This window comes from Vipera ursinii, assembly GCF_947247035.1.
Source record: "Vipera ursinii genome assembly, chromosome: 3".
Classification (NCBI taxonomy): domain Eukaryota; kingdom Metazoa; phylum Chordata; class Lepidosauria; order Squamata; family Viperidae; genus Vipera; species Vipera ursinii.
Genome location: NC_139516.1, coordinates 145,775,401 through 145,798,709, shown reverse-complemented (window position 1 = coordinate 145,798,709; position 23,309 = coordinate 145,775,401). Strand labels below are relative to the sequence as shown.

General features: G+C 42.4%; 1 protein-coding gene across 4 annotated transcripts; it reads left to right on the top strand.

Annotated features, from left to right (window-relative positions):
* Positions 1 to 1,570: 1,570 nt before the first annotated feature.
* On the top strand, positions 1,571 to 21,712 carry TFAP2A (transcription factor AP-2 alpha). 4 transcript variants are annotated; one of them, XR_014492075.1, is made up of 8 exons: positions 1,590 to 2,542; positions 3,884 to 3,910; positions 5,245 to 5,679; positions 9,027 to 9,078; positions 11,630 to 11,861; positions 13,617 to 13,735; positions 17,374 to 17,660; positions 19,610 to 19,843. XR_014492075.1 is itself a non-coding variant. In XM_083359137.1 (8 exons), exons 1-8 carry the CDS (start codon positions 2,354 to 2,356, stop codon positions 19,896 to 19,898), a joined length of 1,485 nt encoding a protein of 494 aa, XP_083215263.1. In that variant the 5' UTR covers positions 2,128 to 2,353; the 3' UTR covers positions 19,899 to 21,712. The 4 variants fall into 4 exon arrangements, 2 of the variants coding, with proteins under 2 accessions (XP_083215264.1, XP_083215263.1); XM_083359137.1 differs by having other exon boundaries at positions 2,128 to 2,542; positions 17,374 to 17,515; positions 19,610 to 21,712; XM_083359138.1 differs by lacking the exon at positions 3,884 to 3,910 and having other exon boundaries at positions 2,127 to 2,542; positions 17,374 to 17,515; positions 19,610 to 21,712.
* Positions 21,713 to 23,309: the final 1,597 nt, after the last annotated feature.

Here is a 23,309-nt window from a genome sequence, read left to right as displayed (position 1 = left end):
CGGGAGGGGAGAAACAAAATACACCCACAGGGATCTCCCTGCAAAGGCTCCGCATCCCAACAGCTACAGGGAAAGGGTCGAGAAGATGGAATGGATGAGCAAAATGAATGAGGAAGAGCAAAGGCACCACAAGGCAAAATTAAACTGTGTTTCAGTCAGTACTGAGATTCCCAGGATCTCCTAAGGAGATCCATCTCATCGCTCTCAAAAGAGTTGTCTTGGATTCACAGGTCTGGTGTTGCAGACTTGAGAGAGACACTTATCTGATATGGATAGTTGTTATTTCTGTACCAAACCTCTGCTGCTGCAGTTTACCTGTTCTTCTCAGCCCTTTGATTAGAAGAGGAGGAGGAGGAGGAGGAGGAGGAGGAGGAGGAGGAGGAGGAGGAGGAGGGGGAGGATGGTGTTGAGGAAGGCAGTGTGGCTTTAAGCTCGCTTTTTAAAGTCGAAAGCGGAGCCTCGTAGGCATTGCTGGTGGGAGATGCTCTGAGTAATTCAGATTGGTGTGGAGAGTAGAAAGAGATGGAGAAGTAGTAAGGTGCCAGAAACAATCTGTTGGTAAATTTGTGCCCATGGGGTGCCTTGGTGATAGGTCTTGCACAGATGTATTATATTACAGGGCAGAGCATGTTATGAAATGATAAATATTTGGATACATGGAAAGTGTTTATGAAAAGCAGAACATGGATCACTTCAGTAAAAGTAGTTTGCTGATTGAATAATCGCGCATCTTCCATGGGATCGTAGAAAGGTAGGGGGGTTTAAATGGTAGTGTGTTCTCCTTGTAAATTGCAAGAACGATCTTTAATTGGGTTTGACTCTTCCAAATTCCTCGGGGTCCTTGTTCCCATTCCAACCCTACCTTTAGGTGTGCAGTAGAAACATGAGCGTGTACATATAGTTTTGCCTTCGTTAATTCTATACACCACAAGCTAGAATCCGGCGAGTGCCAGTTTGGAAGATTAAGAAAACCAGCGTCGGGCTGGTACGGAGATTTATGGCTGCTTTGGAGGGGTGAGAATCTGGCTACAAATGTAGAGAGCAAGGACAGGCGCTCTCTTTCATTGAACGTGTGAATTGAGAAAGTGACGCGGTTCTTTCTTCCCCGGTCATTTTCGAGTGAAACCGTTCCCTTCTTCGCAGCCTTACCAAAGCCGTGTGTGGGATTCCCACGCTTGTGGCTTCGGGCTCAGGTGATAAACCAAGAGGTTGAGAGGTGAGACCTCCAAGGCCGGCTAGAGTGGTGTTTGGGGCAGGGTGCGTGGCTGATACTTGCCTAGCACAACGGGGTTCGCGGAATGCCTGCCTCGGAGAGACAGCGGCTAAAACTAGTTTTTAGCAGGGCTTCAAATGGACCCGGGCTACTGGAAATGTCCTTCTTTCCCCACCCCCACCCACCCCGTTTACTTGGGAATCCCTGCCTTGCGGCTTGTATTTCTAGGTTGAGCGTGCCTTGAAGCCGCGACGAGAAAGAGCGGAGGATAAAGCGAAATATAATCACTCGGATTACATTTGATTGTCTTTATTTATTTATTTATTTATTTTAAGTTGGGCCGCAGGGCAGCTTTGGAAAACTCGCCAGTGTTTTGATTGGCTTCCACCTTTTGCTTAAACGCGGTTGACATTGGACTGCCGTCTTCACATGCCTCCACTTTTCATTTTTCTGTCAGTTGCCGGATTTATTTCTTTTTTTTTTTTAAAAAAAAAGTCTTCATTTGGCTGCCGGTTCTTTCGGCTGCTGCGCAGCGTCCCTTTTTTGTTGTCCTTTTTCCTTTTTGCTGAGGGAACCTCGAGAGCAGCGTGGGAAGGCGGTGGAGGGCAAGCAGCTTCCGACGAGGAAGGAAGGCTTCCCTCCCCCTATGCCTCGGGTGAGGCGTGTGCCCCAGGAGTTGTGCCGAGGCCTGCTTGCTCGGCGGCAAAAATGCCTGTTGTTATGATAAGTTGGCAGGCAAAGTGGAGCAGGCCTGTCATTTCTCCGGATTCGCTGGCTGGGAGCTGCCCAGCCAGTTGGACGGGTTGGGCCCAGCCTGGGAGCCCGAGCTTGTCAGGGCCAGTAAAGCGGCAGTCGCCTCCCTTTTTTCCCCCTTCCCTCCCTCCCTCCCTCCCCCCTCTCTTCGCCACCCTCTTCCCCGGCCTTCAGTCCCAAAGGGGGAAGGCGCCTCTGGGCTCCCAGGAGGCGGAGAGGAGCTCCGGAGCCCCGATTCCCTGGGGACTCGAGCGCCTGGGGAGACGGGATCCCACGCGCCCGGGAGGGAGGGAACAGCCCTACTCCTCTGCTCGGAGATCCGGCCAAGGCCCCGCAGCGCCAGCGCCGCCTCCGCCTCCTCCTCCTCCTCCTCCGGGCCCTCCAGTCATGGACCTGACGCAGCAGGACGCCGCCGGAGCGGAACTGCCGGGCCCGCCTGAACTCCGGCAGCTGAAAGCCGGGGACCCCAAGCCGGAGCCAGACAGCAGCACCTCTGGGGCCAAGAGGGGGGCCGGAGCCCGGCAGTTGCTAGCCCTGTCCTTTGAGGCGCCCGACTTCACCCAGCCGCCGCCCGAGGTGCGCCTCCCTTGCCTTGCCTTGCGCTTGGGTCCTAGCGTGGCTTCCCCGCTGCTGTGCTGCCCCCTTTGGCGGGGAACCCCTCCGCTGCCCTCCCCCAACCGCCCTCCTTTCCTTCCTCTCTCCTTCTCCAGTTTTTCAGCGGGCCCTCTTTTCCAGTTTCCTTCTCCTCGTTCTGCCTTCCTTCCTTCCTTCCTTCCTTCCTTCCTTCCTTCCTTCCTTCCTTCCTTCCTTCCTTCCTTCCTTCCTTCCTTCCTTCCTTCCTTCCTTGCCTTTTCCCACCCCTCCTCTTTCCCCTGGTCTCTCCAGATCCTTTTCCCACCCATTCTCTCTGCACCTTCTCCCTTTTACTGTGCCTGCCTTGGCTTGCCTGGATCCCACCCGTTTGCTCCTCCCTGGCTCTCTTTCTCTTTCACTTCTGCCTGCCCTGCAACCTTTTTAAAATGTTGCCCCTTTCCTGTGATTCGTCAGACGCAGCAACGGCATGACTCTCCCCCCCCCCGTCCCCTTTCTGTCTCTCTCTCTCTCTCTTCCCCCCACCCCACCTCTGATTAGATACACTGATTCTTCATTCAATGGACGTCATTTAGAACAGGCTCTGCCTTGAGTTGCTTCCTCGCTTCACGCTCGATTTCCAGCCATTCTTCCCTTATTAAGTATTCGTGTAGTATTAATAGTCATGAATATCTGCTATTAGGAATCTTAAGGAAAGCAGGCTGCAGATTCCTCTCCCTCCCTCCCTCCCTCCCTCCCTCCCGCCTTCCCTCTCTCTCTCTCTCTCTCTCTCTCTCATTTAGGAACTCACGTGCAGCAGTAAAAGGAGGGAGGGAGGGAGGGAGGGAGGGAGGGAGAGCGCGAGCGAGGTGGGGACTAACGTACACACACACACGCACACCACCCGCAAACGGATTAAGGGAATACACACGCGCGCCCGCGCGCCCCCGCGCGCGCGCGCACCCCCGACTCAACTTTGAATCGTGAACTCTCACGCCAAGGATCCGGCTCTCGCCTTCGCTGCTGCAGAACGGCGGGCCATTCTGTGGTGGACTGATGGATTATAGGCGCGCTTGCCCAGTGCTGGCGGACAACTCTGGACGTTGGGGACTCGGGGTGGTCTAAGACCCCGGCTCCTTCCATTGTGCGTGTGTGTGTGTGTGTGTGTATGAGAGAGAGAGCGAGAGCGAGCGAGCGCTGGTGTGCAAGAGGGAGAAAGAAAGCGAGAGGGACAGAGCAAAGAGTACAGCTAGGAAGCGGGAGAACGAGCGAGACCTTAAAGAGCCCACTTTTCTCTGCCTTTTTTTTTTCTCTTTGCCCTGACTTGGTCCCCTCGAATCCGCGCAGATGTTAGTTCACAGTTTCTCAGCGATGGTGAGTGGCTTCTGACTTCTCTATCTGGGATGGGTGGTTGGGAACCTTGTCACCATCATGCTTTCCCTCATCTTCTGGGGGGTGGGGTGGGGTGGTGGTGGTGGCCGGCTGGCCGGGTGTCACCTCCTGCCGAAACCTCTCCCCTCTCTGTGCCTTCCCCTGCTCCGTTTGCAAAAGCTTCTTGGGTCATTACTTTGGCTGCTTCAAGTAAACTACAAAAGGCTAGCCATGCTTCCACACCCGTCCATTGTGTTTTGTTTTGCTTTGCGTTTCCCCTCCCCTTCCGATTGAGTTTCCACCTCTTCTTTCCGCTCTTGTCCTTTCCCGGGTTAATAACGCTCGTCAAGAGACTAAAGTCCAAGGCATTTAACAGCACCTTTTTTTAAAAAAAAATTTCCCCGCTACCTCTCCCTTCCTCCTCCCCCCCCTCCCCGACTTCTATTTGGATGGCTGTTAATTTCCTTGAGACGTACCTGCGGGCTATAATTTCATAATTTACCAAGTCCCGGTTGAACAGAAGCAAAAAAAAAAACCCTCTTGCATTTTTCTCCTCTTCAGTTTCATCTTTATGTTTCTCTTAATTTTGCTGCCTTGTTATTTACGTAAAATATGATTTGCATGTACACGTATATGGATGTGTCTATGTCTGTGTGCATTTACACGCGCGCCCACCCACATACGAGGCTGGGTGTCCTGTATATTATATTACGATTTGATTTCAGTCAATGAAATAGCACATTGTTTATCCACTTTGGTCCCGTGCTAGATTTGTAAATGCTGGCTTATGGCATACTTATATTTAAGTATTTTCCCCCAAATGCTGTTCTTTTTCACGGCATTTTTGGTGTCGTTTTTCCTGGGGGAAAGGGAAGACTAATGCAGCAATGATTCATTTTCACTTTTTAGAGCAAGGAAAAGAGTATTTGTGTGCTCTCTTTCACTTCTTTTTGACAACGATGCCCGTAGGCTTTTAAAAAAACAAAGGTTACTTACATACACGAGCACACACGGAGAATACACACCATTCCTCTTGAAAGTGAAAAAAAAAATCTTCTGGATCTGCTCTTAGGAGAATTTTGTTCGTTTTTTCCCCACTGGAGTCTCCCCCCCCCACCCCGCCCCCGTTGTTAACTGGAATTCAAGCAGCTCCATTTAGATGAGCCAGACGGGAATATCTCGAAGGCTGCTTTTGACTCTAGTCTGAACGGAAATATGGTTTTTTTTAATAGGGTGATAAACATTTGGCCTAATCCATAGTTTGATTTTGACCTTCTCTTCTCTTTCTCTCTCTCTCTCTGGTCTCTGTGTCCCTTTCTCGTGTTCTTACTCATCAGGACCGCCACGATGCTACCAGCAACGGGACAGCCCGGCTACCCCAGCTGGGGACGGTGGGCCAGTCCCCCTACACCAGCGCACCTCCGCTCTCGCATACACCGAACGCTGACTTCCAGCCCCCCTATTTCCCACCTCCGTATCAGCCCATTTACCCACAGTCTCAAGACCCGTATTCCCACGTTAACGATCCGTATAGCTTGAACCCTCTTCACGCCCAGCCTCAGCCCCAGCACCCGGGCTGGCCGGGACAGAGGCAAAACCAGGACACGGGGCTTTTGCATACGCACCGCGGACTTCCCCACCAGCTCTCCGGCTTGGATCCCCGAAGGGATTACCGGCGGCATGAAGATCTCTTGCACGGACCTCACGGCTTGAGCTCAGGACTAGGAGACATTCCCATTCACTCGATACCTCACTCGCTGGAGGACGTGCCGGTAAGGACACCCGCGAGGCGGCTTTCCAGCCGGCTCCTGTTTTTTTCCCTCTCGCCCTGCCACGCTTTTTCTCCTTCCTCCCCTCCCCCGCTCCCCACCAGTGGGTGGGAATTACAGGGTGCATTTCGAGCCTCCAACACACCATCCATGAAGGCAAGCAGCAATTGTGTCTCGTAGTTGGCGACCAGAGTTGAATTGTCTCCCGCCACTATCTTCCTTGCTAATGCCAGCTGTAGAAAAACATTCTCTGCTTTTGTTGATGGAGGAGTGGAGGGGCTGAGAGAGAAAGAAAAGGAAGGAAGGAAGGAAGGAAGGAAGGAAGGAAGGAAGGAAGGAAGGAAGGAAGGAAGGAAGGAGGGGGGGGAAAGAGACATTAAAACCAGAATATCCCTGACTGGTGTCATTGGCCATGCTGCCTTATTGATGCTCCGTGACAAAGCGGGGGTAACTCTTGAAAAGGTGGTGTCATCTTAGAAAGCCTGGCCTTTTTTTCCGCTGGCTTGAAAAAAGAAAGCAAAACTTGACCCAAATCGTTCTTCCCATTTCGGAGCTGCTTGTTGGGAAGGTGGGGAGGAGGAGGAGGAGGAGGAAGAGAATCTCTATGAATCGCAGTTCTTCGGATTGCAAACATGGCGTAGGAAATGGTCTAGGCCCGTCGACCCCCACACAAGAGAAAAAGAACAATGTGCTGCTGTTGCTATTGTTGTCATTATTTTAACTCAGATTTTGGAGTGCCTTAAATGTTTGATTTTTTATTTGAGTCGGGATCTGGTTTCTCTTATCTGCAAATATAATCTGTAAAGAAAACGGGTGTCTCTCCTCCCATCTGTAACGTCCTAGAGCCCTTTATAGCCAGGGGCAAGCACCATCTGAGTCCGGCTGCAAAAGAGGCTGGCTTCTCAGAAAACTCTCCTACTGAATGGAGGATTTAAACAAACCAGCATTTTTACTCCTGCTTCTCGTGCTGCTTACATTGGATAGAAAACATTTGTGGGCAAGAGGGAAGGAAGTTTCTCATATTAGCCCAGGATTTGTTTTGGTTCCCCTTACTAAAATGTCACCGCAGATTACTGGATCAAATATTATCGTAGTATGGTTCACTGACAGTTTAACGATTTCCAATTTCATTTTGCAAGGACCATTTTGCGACAGGTTCCTTTTAAGAAAGCGATTTCCCACATCTCCCTTTTATGCCTTTTCCTTTTATTAATCCATATTTGAAGAATGCAGGACTCCATTACAGCCCAATTCTCTTATTCCTCCCAAGAAAATTGTGCTTAGGTTTTGTTTTGCAAAAAAAGCAACGCTTCACTTAAAGTGTCCATGTCTCTGTGGGAATTGGGCGCTTTTGGGGGAAAAAAAGCCACACCATTCAAAAAGAATCAAAGGAAACCTGGTTTGGAACTAGGATTTCTTAGGGGGAAAAAAACAACCCAGTTTGAATCAGCACTTATAAGTAAAAACAGTTGCACTGAAATCAGGGGAAACTTCCACTGGTGTTTTGTTTTAGGTATCAAGTTGCAAACGATTTGATGTTGCTGAGATTTCAGTTGCGACGAGAATTGTATGTGCAATTTTTTTTAAAATAATAAATGTAGGTTATTTTATTATCCCAGCAGTTAAGAGATCTCTGGCCCATTTTAAGAAAGGCCTTCACCAAGTAGTTTAAGATTTTAAAAAAAACTTAACAGGGAACACCTCTCTCTTTATTCGGGGTCTACTGTTCCCAAAGCTGGTAAATCTGATCTGTTTAAAAGGGAGGCATTGATCTTAGAGGGAGGCGAGCGGCGTCACGTTAGGATGCGGGCTTTGACAATGGAATAGAGAGCGGCCTTGCAAAGGCAACTCCGCGGACACGGAGCTAATGAAGTTCGTTGAAAATAATTTTCACGATAGGAAAGGCTACGTTCAATTTTTCTCCTGCTGCCGCACTTAGCCGCTGATATAAGGACGGCTGCTCAATACGGAATACTTGCTAAGCTGAGGGCGAGAATTATTTAAACATAAGTATCTCGGCGGGATTTTAAAACCTAACAGTCGGTGGCTTTCGTAGACTCTTGTCTAGGTGGGGAAAAAAACCCAGACAAATAAAAACGTTACGCTCCACTAGATTTTCTTTATAGGTTTAGGACTGTTTTCTTGAAGGGATATTTCCCCATATAAGTAAAAGAAAAAAAAATCCAAGAAAACGGCAGCCCTAGTCATTTCTGAACATTTCTCAATTTAATTATGCTCAAATCCAGAAGCACTTTAGGCAAGTTACAAATGAGAGCATTGAGTACAATAAAATCTGTAATAAAGCAACTTCGTACCATCCACCCGGAATCATTGAGATCAGGCACAATTAACGGGAGCATAAATCCAAGACAGAATGGAAAAATGTTAGACTCGGTATTATTGTTGGACGGAGACTTAGTGAAGGAGAGGAAGGGGGGTTTTTTTGGGGGGAGGGGGGGTCTCCATAGGAGCCTGTGCGCGCGCACCTGCCCTAAATAGTAGCGCTGAAGTTCGGCGGCGCGAGGGGAAATTCTCCAGCTCAGCGGCGTTAGTGCTAATTTGTAAACACAGACAGACACATTAGATTGACTGTCAGTTTGGGAATTAGAAAACCCGATTTTCATTTTACTTTCTAATCACGTCCGAAACTCAAGCGCGCGCCGCACTCGCGTGCACGGAGCTTCGAGCCTTCGGAGCAGAATTTAAAAGCAGCGGCAAATACTGCCTGCCTGGGACAAGAAGGGAGGCAGAATTGCTATGGGCTTCGGGAGCTTGCAGGGTTAACCTCCCCTCCTCTGTTTCTCTCCCCCACCCTATTTTTCTGCATATTGCCCCCGTCTTCTGCACGCAGAGGTAGCACAAAAAACATTCTTCTAGAATCTTATTACAGTGTTAAACCTCCATTTAAAAACAACGCAAAGAGCCCGGAAAGCTTTCCCTTAAAATGCGTATTTCAGAGTGAGAGGCAATGATAAAAAATTCAGTTAAAGCCAATGTGCACCGTAAGATGGATAATTCAGGCACATGTACTTGGGAGGCCTGAATTAGAAGTAAGTTCAGGCATTCGGGTAATTGCTATTGAAATCAGTGGGACCTACTTCTGAGCAGATGCCACTCAAGGAAGGGCTGTCCCTAAACGTGGCCATTTCTGCTTTCCAAAGGTTCTGTGCAATTGGAACCCAGTATTTGCTTTTTAAATTCAAAAAAACGTCAATGTGTGGACATGAATATATTACTCTATTTTTTAAAAAAACACCAAACTAGTTAAGATATAGGGAAATAAAGAGCTTCGCGGGTTTCTCTTGGTGTGTTTAGAAATTCATATCCCTTTTGTATTGCTTTTGTTGCAGCACGTAGAGGACCCCGGTATTAACATCCCAGATCAAACTGTAATTAAGAAAGGTAAGGCACTTCTTTAGCATTCCAAGCATGTCCCCACAAGCTTGATACCGAAGCTGAGAGAACTTACTAAAGCGATTGTTTCTCCCCCTGCCCCCTCCCTGTAATTTACAACAGAGCTGAAAATGGAAAACGAAATTGACAATCTCGGTTGATAACTCTTTTACTTAATCGCACCCTCTGTATATGTATGATTATATTATCGAGCTAAACAGATCCATGTTTTAGCTGTTCCTAATGACATTGTGGTTCAGAACTGACTTCTAATTTCTTTAGTTGCCTTGAAAGTATGTTTCATTAGCTAAGAAAGCGCCAATCCCGTTCAGTTTCTCCCCCCCCCTCCGCCCCTATCCCTCCCCCCTTCAGGTTGAGGAGATTGTTCTGGATTGTTTACATCAGAGGGCTTTGTTGTAACAAGCGAGCAGGATGGCGGAAGGGTACTCGCTTGCTTAGCCTGCTCTCTGCAACGGGGGCTGTGGTTTGCTTGTCCTGATTTCAGCTGCTTCCTCCTAATATCTTGTTGCACTTGTTTTTTGTCTGGAAGATAGCGTCCTCTCATCTCCCAAACCTTGTCTGGCTTCGGAATTTCGTTGTTTTTTTTTTTAAAGTATTCCCGGTGTTGGCAGCAGAGCAGAATGGTTGGCTTTAATTCTAAACCCTGTTCAGGGAAATGCCGGATTCTGATCATTTGGTATGAAAGGTTTGGGAAAGGATCAGTACGGCTTTCTTATATATTAGCAGGGTCTTGTGCTTTATAAAACAGTACTTCCTTGAAAATCTCAGCACTATACAATGAAAGCTAAAAATTTTACCCCTCCTCCTAGTCTGGAGTGTCTTTGTCACGTCAAATTAGATGTGCAAGGAATAAATCTTAAAGTGATGCTCTTTCCAAGTCGACATGATAATTGGCTCTTTTATTAGTAATCTCAAGAGTTCGTTTAACTCCTATTGTCTCTATTAGCCTCCCCAGAGCTATTAATGTCACAAGTGATCTATCCGAAACCTAGATATCCCTCCTCCACGCTCCACCCTTCAACATTTGGTTTAGACCTATTAAAGTGAAAATGCAAAGTATATGGGTGTAGGATGAAAGACAAGAGGAATAATCAGATGCTGATAAAAGAGTAAATATTTATAGTGTAACCTGGTTGGAACATAATGACATGTCCATTTGCCTTCAAACAAGACTGCCTTTCTTTTTCAGTGATGTTAGCCAAACCGAATATGCAAAAAGATTTGGGGGAATTTTACCCCTTTTCCTGCATATTATTTTAATAATGCTCTGGAACTTTCATTAGGGAAACAGTGAAAGTTGTGTCAAGGAAGTTTCTTTTCTTTTTGGGAAACAGATGGTAGTAAGGAGGTAGACCAAAAAATGTATCTATTTTTCTTTATTTTGTTTCGGGGGTAATTGTTAAAGACAATTGTACTATTACTTTTAAAAACAGTAAATGAAAATACCTCTTTGGCGCCTCTTTCCAATGAAAAAAAGTTGCAATTGCAGAAAATGTGACATCTAACACAATTACTTTGAAACTATTCAATTGGAAGTACTAGGGGCTACTCTAGTACAAATTAAGCCCACAATCGTGTGGCTTGTAGTATTTCATTCTCCAAAACAAACGAAGGTATATTATGTGATTGTCTTTTATAAATATTACTAACAGGGAATACGTCTTCTTCCCGTAATCCTTTCGGTATTCTTAACGCTTTAAGACCGCGCATCCTTAAGTTTTACCAGCGATCTGTTGTTCCTAGAATAATTTAAGACAGAGGCGGCATTGAATGGGGGGCTGGGAACTAGCCAATCCAGACGCTGAAACTTGTTTTGTGTGCTTCTGCTTGAAAAGATTTCGCTTTTTACTATGTACCCAAAGTACACCGAGCTAGACTTTTAAGCAAGGGCTTGGAGCCCCCCTTGAGCTTTCCTTCCCTTCTCCCTCGCGTTTCTCCTCAAACGCTGGAAATTTAAAATTTGAGGTTCTCTCCAAAGGTCATCTGTGGCTAGGTCAAGTCATGTATAGTCCCGGCCAAATTGCTGCGCAAGGAATTTATATTCCACCCTACCCACCCACCCACCCACGTTTGTAAGCGGGGTTCCCCCCCTCCCCCATTTTTCTTTTTTTTTTTCCTTGTCCGAAGTCGATGCTGCCGTGTGTGGACGAGGCATATTGTACTCGCGAGAGGGAGGTCTGGGGTGAATTGTGCTGGCCAGGCTAAGCCGCTCTCGGTTGTTGGTCTTCAAAGCAAAAAGGCGGACGAAGAGAGGAGGAGGAGGAGGAGAAGGGGCCGCCAGCCTTCCCCCCCCCTCCTCCGCGCCGCCATTCTCGTTGTTGCCCATCTGCCATCATCTCTCAGCCACCTTTCCTGGCTTGTTTTCATCCCCTTCCCCCACTCCTGTCATCGCCCACGTTTCCCATGCCTGCCGCCCCACCATCGCCTTAGGCTCCTAGCAGCTGCTAATCCCTTCAGCATTTGTGCACTAACGCGGCTCTGCCTTCCCTCGGCCTCCCTTCTCCCCTCTTCTCTCTCCCCCCCCTCCTCCCTTCTGCAGGCCCCGTGTCCCTCTCCAAGTCTAACGCCAACGCCGTCTCCTCCATCCCCATCAACAAGGACGCGCTCTTCGGCGGCGTGGTGAATCCCAACGAGGTCTTCTGTTCGGTGCCCGGCCGCCTGTCTCTGCTCAGCTCCACCTCCAAATATAAAGTCACCGTGGCGGAAGTGCAGAGGCGCCTGTCCCCGCCGGAGTGCCTCAACGCGTCTCTGCTGGGCGGAGTGCTACGGAGGTGAGGCGGGCCCAACCAAGCTGGGCTTCTCGGTGGCGCGCGAGAGAACTGAGGAGGGAAAAGGCCAGGCCCGTCTTTTAGCCCTGGATTCGGTGCGAGAGGCAGTGTGGCGGGAAGGGAGCCCATTGGCAGAGAGGAGGTGCACGTGGTTGCGGTGTTCAGCCTCAGCCAATCACCTCTTTCCCCAAAGGCTCCAGCTCCCACCTCTTTCTCCCCGCCTATTGTTTAATTTCTCACAGTGGATGTAACCACCTCAGACTTTGCCCCACCCCCACCCCCGCGCACATCTTCACTCTCTCTCCAAAGCTGCTTTTCTCCCACCCCACTTTTTTTTGCAGGACAAAATAAAGCTTTTCTTCCCAATATCCAAATGCCACTTCGTCTATTATCTGCTGCAACATTCTTGGCTCCCTCAGATATTGGTGATTTTAACTTCTGCTCCACATTTTTTTTAAACCCCATTTGTTTTGTTTTGCACTTCATTGTGCGTTTCCTGGCTCATTCTTCATATTTAGTTTTCACTGTGAGGGTTAATAACAGATTTTGGAAAAAAAAAAGACTGCTGATAGTGCTCCTGTGTTAAGTGTTTTCTCATAATAATGCCCTCAGTAACCATTTCCCCTTGTTTAAAACTTTGGTGGAATTAATGGGAATATATCTCAAAGCTCCATGTTTTGAGATCAGAGCCACAATCCTTCCACATTTTCCTTTAAAAATAACTCTAGCATCTTTGGTTTTGCTATTCCCTTCAAGTCTCCAAATCTTGCATTTGAGCTTCAGGTCTTATTTTAGAATACACAATATGACAAAAGTTACCTATATCTCAATATTAAATCTGCACCGGAAATAAAATGACAGCATTAACAAGCCATTTCAAAGGACTGTGATTAAAAAAATAGTATGAATTGCAATATATTTATTAAAAATGCAATGGCAATTAGAATAATTAGTATTAAGAGTTTTCATAGCTGTCATTATCTGTAGCCTGGACCATAATACAGCACAGCGTCATGTATCTGTGGAAATTAGGACGCATTCAGTTAAAAGCAGGCAGCATGTCCTGTTAATGAGACCAACTCATACAGCCAACATCAGCAATCATAGGAAGGACCCTTTAGTGTAGCAAGGTCACTCATCCTAGCACAGCTTGTTGAAAGCTCATATACACCAGCTGAGGGCACTGCCAGCATTACTTTCCTGAGGAAGGCCAGTGCAAGAGGGGAATTTGGCTAGAAACACATTTATGAGAAAGTCATTAAAAATCTCTCATACTAGTGTGCAAGATAAGAGATATCTTTCCTGTTTAATCTGTTTACCAGATTGAATGTAGTATCTATAATGAAGGGCAAATGATGACTGTAAATCTTACATATAATGCAAGGAAATCTGGCTAAAATACATCTCCCATTGGTTCGCAACTATGCAAAAACCTCTCAGTGGCTATATGCTTGATCACAATATATTAAGCCTGTGAGTGTAATTAGTGTCCACATATGATTTGCAGCTGATATTGTAAGAATATAAGATTTATTTATTTATTTATTTAACTATCTGTTTACATGTGTAGTTTTAGTGAATATATTTCAATGAATCTAGTATAGAACATTAGCACCGAAATTTAATTTTTTCCAGTTAAACTTACTAAATAATTTTAATAAATGTGTAGATTTATAGCAAAGTATCTGAAAACGTTGCAGTATGAACCTGAAGGTACCCGTGTCTTAAGTGCTGTTGTCTTTTTAATATGTGGAACAGGGCAAAATCAAAAAATGGAGGGAGATCTTTGAGAGAAAAACTGGACAAAATAGGATTAAATTTGCCAGCCGGGAGACGTAAAGCTGCTAATGTTACCCTGCTGACATCACTAGTGGAGGGTAAGTGATGACTTTTTGGCAGTAGGAAAGGCATTATTTGCAAAATGTTTCTTTTTGTTAGCTGAGGAAAACAAACCTTGTGGAGTTGACCCTGAAATGTTTATGCATATTGTTTACTTTAAATCATTATTGGTCAATGTGACCTTTTCCTCTTGTATTTTTTTTAAAGTGGACTCCAAGCCAAAATCCATTGATGTCATAACATTGGATGTGGCTTTATTGCTGTTTATTTGGATTGAAACCCCTGCAATGCATTTCAGACTTGGATGCTAAATCTCAGTGAAATGAATGTAACCAAATTGGCATGCAGTGTAATGCTTCACTTTAACTGGGTTGCTAGTTGATTGATCACTTGGATTAAAAAGTAGGACTGAAAACATTAATAGAGTAAACATAACTAATGGCTTAATTTATTAATCACTGATTGACATGGTGGATTTTAATTGGATTTTAATCAGTGTAATCCCAAGTGAAAGGGGCAAAATAGTGACATATACAATTATTATATATATATCTTGATTCACATAACAAGGATGTGGGTTATGATGGTTTTCTATACAATGCATGATTGACTGAACTACTTTCTCAAAAGAAACTGCTGCTCTTCAACAGCATCTCAACATTTAATAGATTAATTATAATGCTAAGGCATATAACTGGGCTATAATTTATAAACTAGTGGAGTTAGAAAACATAGTCATTCTGAAGATTATTTAGTCCATTTACCATGTAAGATAGTTGCTCCTTGTATGCATGTTATTGTAAATATGTTTAGGAAATGAACAGATTTTAATATTTACAAATATATTAAAGGCAAACAGTTCATCTATATTATATAGTTAACAGAAGATCCAATTATAAGTCATATAAAATTAATTCAGACTGAAAATAGATTGAATATGAACAATGTTAGTCACTTCAAATTCTACAGCCACCCCTTTGAAGTCCATAGATTTATTACATTATTTCTGCTCAAACGAACATAGCTTAAGTAACACAAGATGACTCCTTAGTATAATACCAATCCAGAGAAACATTAAGAATATAAGGATGAATTCTGAGAGCAAGTCCCTGTTCACTATTATACAAAGAAAGGTTTTAAAACACCATCTTTGAGTGAAAATGTTAATTGTTTCATTAATTGTTGGCTATAGTGAATCCCAAATAAACTGTGTTTTGTTTAACTTTGGTTTTATTTTTATCCTGTTTAGCTCTGTCTTTATTTTCTAGTTTCTTCAGAGTTGAATAGAATATATGTATCCACATATATAGTGGCCTACCAATCAAATATGGAAACATTATTCAGATAAAAAAAACTTATAAAAAACTCTATATCTATTCTTGATTCTTTGTCTTTATGCTTGATAATGGGACAACAGACACAGAATGACTGGCAGCATTACCAACCACTAAGGAGTTACCATCTTTGCTAGTTGCTTCAGAAACTAACTATATGAGCAATTTTAGACCAACAGATGGGAAGGAAAAAAAATCTGTTTAGAAATGAGATCAGGAATATTTTTTTTTATTTTGGCACATAAAAAGCATGCTGCATTAATGTGCTGTAACACGTAGGCTGGAAGATCATTTATTGGATCCAGCAACACTTAAGATCTGTTTCCAGTGCTCAGGTTCTCATTCTTTGCACATTAATAAGCATTAAAAAGTTAGATCCTACAGCTACCTTAAGATACAACTCTGTTATTTTAAGTTACATACCAGTAGCTTATTTATACTGAAATCATTTTAACATCTGCATTTAAAAAATATAGAACCTTAACTTCTTGAATTAATTTGGGAATCCTTGACTTAAACCTTGACTTAATAGTGTCCTAATCTTACTGCAAGCTTCTGATCTCCTCTTTGCTTGGTATAATTAAGGAATATAGACATTTCCTTCTGTTTTAATTTTGAAAAGAGAATGGGTGAATGTACTGTTTGAACATTAAAAAGTCAAAAGGGATGGACATGTATCTGCTGTTATGTTAAAATAGTTATAAAGTTTATAATAAGAACAAGAAATGCAAGGGGCGTGCTAAATTGAGAATTACTTTGTAGTAGCTATTGACCCAAGGAACTTGATGTAAGCTGTCCTATACATGCAGTCTTCACAGGTTTTTAATTTTGAGGTTTTTAACCTTGATTTTGGTTATATATGGTGAATTTTCAGTCATTCTCCATGCCAAGCTTTAGTTTTGCTTACTATCAGCTTATAGTCATTTTTTTTGCTAGCTTTCCTTTTTAAAAAAAATTCAAAGTGAAGCTACAGCATTATAAAAATGCCAGCTTCCACTGATAGTCCATCAAGGAGTCCTGCCATTAATAAATAGTGTATTTACATGCCACCAGCAACTAATGGTTAATCAAGGAAAGCAAAAGAAAGTTTACCAGTAGCTGGAAAAAAAAATAGAGAAGGAAAAGGGGGGGGGGGGAAGGGGAAAAGGAGAAAAATGCTAACATTATTGTGATGTTAGGGAATATTTTAAACATTTAATAAAACCTGTAATTTCAAAGAAGCGTTCAGTTGTTTTGTTTTTTTTAAAAAAGCCACGGTTTGATCACCATATTACGATGAAGAGAAATACAGGAATAAGGCTAATGCATAGATAAACTAATAATAGTGGCTAATTTTTCCCCTCTCAAGAGATAATAGAGGATTGTTTGGGTTGTGGTCCTTACGCGATGAGGCCGCTTCCAAAGTCCTGTTATTGTTTATGATCCGCTCCATTTTATGGAAACAAGCTCCGTGGACTGAGCCTTTGAAGCTCTAATTGGCGCATGCGTTCTTCCGGACCTCGAGCTAATGGCAGGAAGCCCTGCGGTGAAAACCAACTGGTTCAGGAAATTAAAACCAAAGATTTGAAAATCAACAAAACAGACAGTCTCAATGGAATGACCCTAAAATTCTTATGGTTAATCGTTTGAAAAGGGGGGGGGAGAGGAAGGGAAGGAAGGATAATTATATGCAATCAAGTTAAATTTTAAGCACTTAACTATTTAATGCAGAGTCTATGGGGTGGGGATTGAAATAATGATCAATGATCAATATTAATCTCTAGGAACAGAATAATTATATGTTTCGTATGTTTCTCTTTTCTGTGTACATAATGTATTCCTGTAATGAAATATGAACTAAAAGCACAAATAGAAACGTAAGTTAAAACTTTTAGAAAACAGAGATAAAATACTTGGAACACTTTTGTTTGTTAAACAAAATGCTATAAGTATATTGCAATATAATTTACGACTAAAAACTGACTACCACTTTATGAATTGGCTAATCAGCATCCCAACACCCCCAAAGGGTTCTTTAGGATCAGTATTAACACGCTGATAGTTTGATTTAAAACAATGCATTTGGCTGCCCCCCCGCCCCCCCCCCCCCCGTAGCAACTTACTACCTTCAGGAAATGTCTTTAGCGCACTGATCTATTAGCCTTTTCTAAAGCAGCGCTTTACTAGTAGATTGCAAAATGCCAGTTAATCTTGATTGAATATCACGTGAAGAACCCAAAGATACACCTAGCAAAGCCTAATAACACATCCCATAGATTTGTTGGCGCGAGTTCCTCCGTTCCTGTCATCAGCTTATGCTTTTGGGTATTAATTATGTATTTCCTCCCAATCTGAATTTTCAGGAGAAGCCGTGCATCTCGCGAGAGATTTTGGTTACGTCTGTGAAACAGAATTTCCTGCCAAAGCAGTAGCTGAATTTCTCAACCGGCAACATTCCGATCCAAACGAGCAAGTCACAAGAAAAAACATGCTTCTAGCGACGAAGTAAGACTTTTACCTCTGCGGAATATTCCTAAGGAAGGATTTTGTTTGTTATGTTTGGTTGTGCGCTGAGCTCTTCCTCTGGTGCATTTACATTTGTTTGCCGCGGATATATTATTCTCCGTACCTGCGTGATTGCCTTGACGAGGTAACTAAACAGTATACATTCCTCATCGAGGGGAAACGATACTATTGCCAATGACGCTATTGCTGAAATCAAGCAGACATATGAGAATGATCCCCACCCCTCCCTCCCTCCCTCCCTCCCTGGAATGATGTTACTAGGAGGCATTCAAATGGGAAGAAAATAGCACATTTTTAATGGCAAGGATCTGTAGATTTATCAGAGAGTAAGCCCCGTTAAGTATAGTGGGATTTATTTTGAGGATTGTAGACAAGATTGCATAGTTATTTGGAAGTAAGTAAAATTGATCTCAGTGGAACTTACATGCTAAATAAAAATGCTGAAGATTGATTAACTGTGAATTCAGGTATTAAAAGTATTTCACTTCTAGGCAACTAAAATGCCAGTGGGGTTTATTTTAAGATAAAGACTCTAGGGATAACTTAATAGAAAAGATATTCAATATTCAGGTTAGGTGGTGGGGGAAGAGGAGAGGGAACTCTCAATTATTGTAAATGATGTGTTTGCTGGAAATTAAAATGCTTTCCCCCCTCATAATAGTTAATTACAGATGGTGATTCACCAAAGAACAGTGGGCCAGAGGGCACCCAGTTATTGGGAGAGATATACAGCTGAAATATGTCTCAATACTGGCCTTCAGAAACTCAACTGCTGCCATATATATGCTATTAGTTTTTCTTCTTTGCTGGCAGCTTATTTAGATAATGATATGAATCTAATTTCTTAGTGGATCCCTTTATTCCAGTGCTTTGTGACCTACATAAACACTACTGCATCTTTCTAATGCCATCAAATCTTATATGAAATGAGAGTCCTGGGATTGATAAGCTAAAGAAATAGCTTTGAGAACTGTTCACCTCCTAAATGGGAGCTTTGTTTTTTCCATAAGATTTACTCTCACACTTTATGGCTAATTTGCTGGCTGAGAATAATAGAAGTTTTCATAAATGCATGGGTCGTAAGTGAAAAAGAAAAGGGAAAAAAAGTAGTGGGGTGTGTTATTGAGATCAATGCAACTTACTTTCAAGGAAAATTATAAGCTTATGGTGATACTTAGATATAAAAAATAACTGTTGACTTAAAGCCAGAAGACTAGACATGAATGTTAATTACAGAATTTGTAATTAACAAGTTTGATGGGGTAAACAGTGGATATTATTCTGGAGAAAGGAAGTGGGAGATGTGTTTTGTATCAAGGAAAAATGTCCATGCTTGTGTGATTTTCCCAGAATTTTTTGACATTTTTCATGTGATTATGAAGATGTGCATGTATATGAGAGAGAAAAAGTTAAAACAGAGAGATGTATTGAGTATGACAGAGAAACTTCATATATCTGCATCAGTAAATAAATGAGGGCATATTGGGATGAAGAAAACATTTGATGCAAACTGCTGTTCCAATAATTATAGATACAGTAGTAGCTTTGTATTATATTTTCATATTTTCCATACCGTCAGTAATCTATAAATGTTATCCTTGGGATGATATAAAGACATGGTCTTCATTTTCTGACGCAAAGTTTAAGCAATTAGTAGCACCCTATAGGTAGGTAATGCAGGGCATGTAGTGCACGCGCACACACACAGATAAATGTGGGAAGAAGATTCTAGATGCCACAAGATAAGAGGGTGACCTAGTGTAAAAATGCATCTGTCTGTTGAAAGGCAAAAAATAAAATAAAAATATTGTTCCTGGAAGAAGTGGATGTAAATCAGTACAGAGGAGAAGCCAGGGAGATGAGAGAAAGTGAAAGGCTATCACTGATGTCAATATTTCTGTATAGGGCATCAGTGGTGCAGAAAGTGAGAGAGCGGGCAAAGGAGCAGAGATTCTTCCTGTGTGTGTTTGTATGGCTTTGCTGTGGAGGCGCTGACTTCTTGGCTTGCCTGCTTGCTGACAAGACTGGCTTATTTTCCTCCCTCCTTTTCTCTCTGCTCCATTTATGCTGCAGACAGATCTGTAAGGAGTTCACCGACCTGCTGGCTCAGGATCGATCTCCACTGGGGAACTCTCGGCCCACCCCCATTCTGGAGCCGGGCATCCAGAGCTGCCTGACCCACTTCAACCTCATCTCTCACGGCTTTGGCAGCCCTGCTGTGTGCGCAGCAGTCACTGCCCTGCAGAACTATCTCACCGAGGCGCTCAAGGCCATGGACAAAATGTACCTCAGCAACAATCCTAATAGTCACACAGATAACAGCACCAAAAGCGGCGACAAAGAGGAGAAGCACAGAAAATGAGGATTTTCTTCTTGCAGCCCCAACCGACCCCGGCAGCCAGCCTGGCCCTCCCTTCCCTTCCTCCTCACCCTGAGGCTACAGCAAGAGAAGCTCAGAAATCTGTCCCAGCCTATTCACTCAGGAGGACCAGGAAATTCACATCTCTCTCTCCCCCACTCCCACCATTTCCCTTTTTCTTCTCTCCTCTCCTTCCCTACTTCCACCACTTCCCAGTTCATTTCCAGTTGCTACCCAGTTTGGAGCCTGAGAAAACAAAGGTGGCGATTGGGCCATCCTAAGAGGAAAAGAAAAAAAAAATTTTTTTGTCGTCTGTGTGAACTTTAATTATTTTTTAACAAAAATAATAAACAGTGATAAAAATAAAACAACTTTTTTTTTCTAAAAAAGAGAAAGAACTAAGTTTAAAGGTTAATAATTAATGAAATGTGGAAAAAAAATCAAACAAGCTTCATCGGACTGGATCACCACCTTCTCTTATAAAAACTTCCGTTTAAGATTGTAGCCATATTTAAACAAAACAGGAAAGAAAGGATGATAATGATGATGATGACATTTTATCAGTATTGTGAATAAACTTGAACACAAACCACATGCAGTTCCATGTCATGTCTTCAGTTTTAGAACCTCTCCTGCCAAGGTAAAGCGACTAATTTGAACTTTCTTATGGTGACACCGATTCATAGTGCTTCTATAAGGGAATCAGTGTTCATGTATGTATATATTTATTTATGTGTAATTTAATGGGAACTGTAAATATGGTGAGTCTGAAGCTTTTTTATTATTTATCTGGTGATCTCGTTTACCTCTTGTTTAGTGGGTTTTTAAGTCTTTCCATCTTAGTTCCATCACTGTGGTTCATAGTTACTTATTTAGAAAATGGGAGGGGAGTTTTTTTAGGGGGAGGTGGGGTGGTATTTTCTGGGATACATCACTTCAGCCCTGTTGTAGCATGTTATAAAAAGGCGACAATAAAGCAGCTAAGCGATTGAAGCAACTTGGATTTTTACAAATACATTATTAATATGATACCTAGTTTCCACATGGATAAAGGAAAATAAATCAGCCGTCCAACCCAGACCGACCACCATTTCCACTGAAATAATTTAGGTTCCCCTTCCAAAAAACATTTTTTCCACATGTTGATAATTTTTAAGAACTCTTTGTATACTGTGGCTTTAAAAAAAAAGTTTATATCCAGGGTCTTTCTATTGAAAGCATAATCAGAGCAATAAGTTGATATTGTCTATTCAGATAAAGAACTGGGGATCTTCGCTTCCCTCTCCCCTTTTTCATTTTGAGTTGCCTTTTGGTTCAAAGAACTTCCATACATTGGGGACCACCTGGTATCCTCTATTTCCACCGGCCATATTGGAAGCAGTTACAGTTGTATTGTATTGAGTTGTGCTGGCAGTAGTTTCCATGCCTGTCAATGTATCATAGTCCTTTGTTGCCCAGATAAATAAATATTTGATACGCTTTATGTCGATTTTTTTTTATTCAGTGGCTGTCTTTACCCAGGCGTATTTTTGTTCTTGGCAGTATTTTTTATTCAGTATGGTTACAGTAATTGAGTTTAACTCTCCCTTGACAATTGCTCTTTGCAATAAGCAGCTGAACCCATTGTTTCCCTCAAGTATAATAAAAACTTACTTTCAAGTTGGAGTTCAGAGCAGGGTATCATTTAGATATTCCACTGAGTCTGTATTCAGACAAATTACACAATAAAACAAAATGTATTCTTTTGGATTAAAAAAAATATTGTACTGTTGAAGAAATGGCATTTTTTTAGTTTCCTTTAACTGAAAGGTGATTTTATTTTTTAAAAATAAAGTTTTATTTTATTTATTTGATCTTTAGGTTTTGTTCTTGCTTCATAATTATATATCAGGGTTACCCATTTTAAATGTTTGACATAATATGAATTGATTTTTAATTTTCAATGCCATTTAAAGGATGGGAAGAGAGTTATATCTGACTGAGAATTATGGGCAACTTAGTATATTCACATACAAATGTTCATACAGAACACTTTTTCTTTTTTAAAAAAAAAGTGTGTCCATGCATTGGATAAGTTCTCATACTAGGGAAAATAAGTAATCATACTCATCTTGGTTGATTGACATATTACTTCAGATTTATTTTAGGTTTGATTTTATGAATGTGTGCAGGTCACATTACTGTAAATATTTAATCATGATAATAGTTTTTCCAATATTTGGATGAGGAAGTTCTTATTTTGAAATGATACATGTTTGAATTATAAGCAATACAACTTAAATTTTAGATAAGTGTGAAATATTTTATTTTCATATTGGCCAGATTTTAGTTCCAAAGAATGAGGATATTCATTTGGAAGAGATGCTAGCGTGCTTTGTACATTAGAAATTGGCTCAAAGTACGTACATTCTTATGAAAATTGCAGTTACACTCATTATTTCATTTTCTTTGGGTTCATATGGTACAAAGTTGGCTTTATGCAAATGTGCTTTGATAGAAATAGAAGCAGAGAGTAAAATATTGATATTAAAGTGTTATTTTCGTGGAAATACATACTTAAAATGCTGATTTGGAGTATTGAAACTGAAGTGTTTGAGCAAACATTGTGAAACCTATTTCCAGTATGATGATCAATGCCAATTCAGATCAGTTTTGTCTAAGCCTGTAATAAATATCTCAAAAAGTTAAAAGTGTGATGGCATACCTGAGAAGACAGTGCAGGGACTTTGCTTCAACGCCAAAAGCAGAACAGAAAAGTCTTAACTAGATGGTACCTTTTCTCAGAAAAGAGAAATTAGATCTGGTATGTCTATTTGATTGTTGATAGAGGAAATCAATCCAGTAGATAACGGAAGTTCTGTTTCTTCCTGACTGCTGCTTTACTTAAGGAAGAAAACAGAAAACCAAGATAGTTGGTTTGCTGCTTTTAAAATGCAGTTTAACAGTGAAATATTCTTCCTCTGATGGCATATGAATATGCTGTTATCTCTGTGAGATAGACTTTGAAAGTGGATCTTCTGCATATCTTTTTGAAAATGCTTATTCATCCCCTTGCCCCAGATACATTGGTTAACTGTAAAGTGGATGTAACAAAATAATAAGGTGAATGAACCCTAACTGTACATGCAGCCTTGACATAAATGAAATGCACAGCATTGTAGCAGGTGAAGTGAAGCATTGTCTATCTGGGCTGTTTTTCTTGGCTGCAACTCAGATTGTGTGGGGGATCCTAACCTCAGGCACAATGGCATTCATAAACAGCAATGCACACACTGCTGCTCTTTCTCCAGCAATGCATAAATACTCGTTTTTAAATGAAAAACAATCTTATTAAATACCATTCATTCATATCTGGATTTACAGATGCTTGTTACTTTTTTTTAAAAAAAAAATTTGCCTAATAGTTTTTAGCTG

What these genes read in the sequence shown, in the direction of transcription:
- TFAP2A (XM_083359137.1), top strand. Translation starts at nt 2,354, where the DNA reads ATGGACCTGACGCAGCAGGACGCCGCCGGAGCGGAACTGCCGGGCCCG. An exon ending in GCTGACATCACTAGTGGAGG is followed by an intron (nt 13,736 to 17,373) that starts GTAAGTGATGAC and finishes CTGAATTTTCAG; the next exon opens with GAGAAGCCGTGCATCTCGCG. An exon ending in AACATGCTTCTAGCGACGAA is followed by an intron (nt 17,516 to 19,609) that starts GTAAGACTTTTA and finishes TTTATGCTGCAG; the next exon opens with ACAGATCTGTAAGGAGTTCA.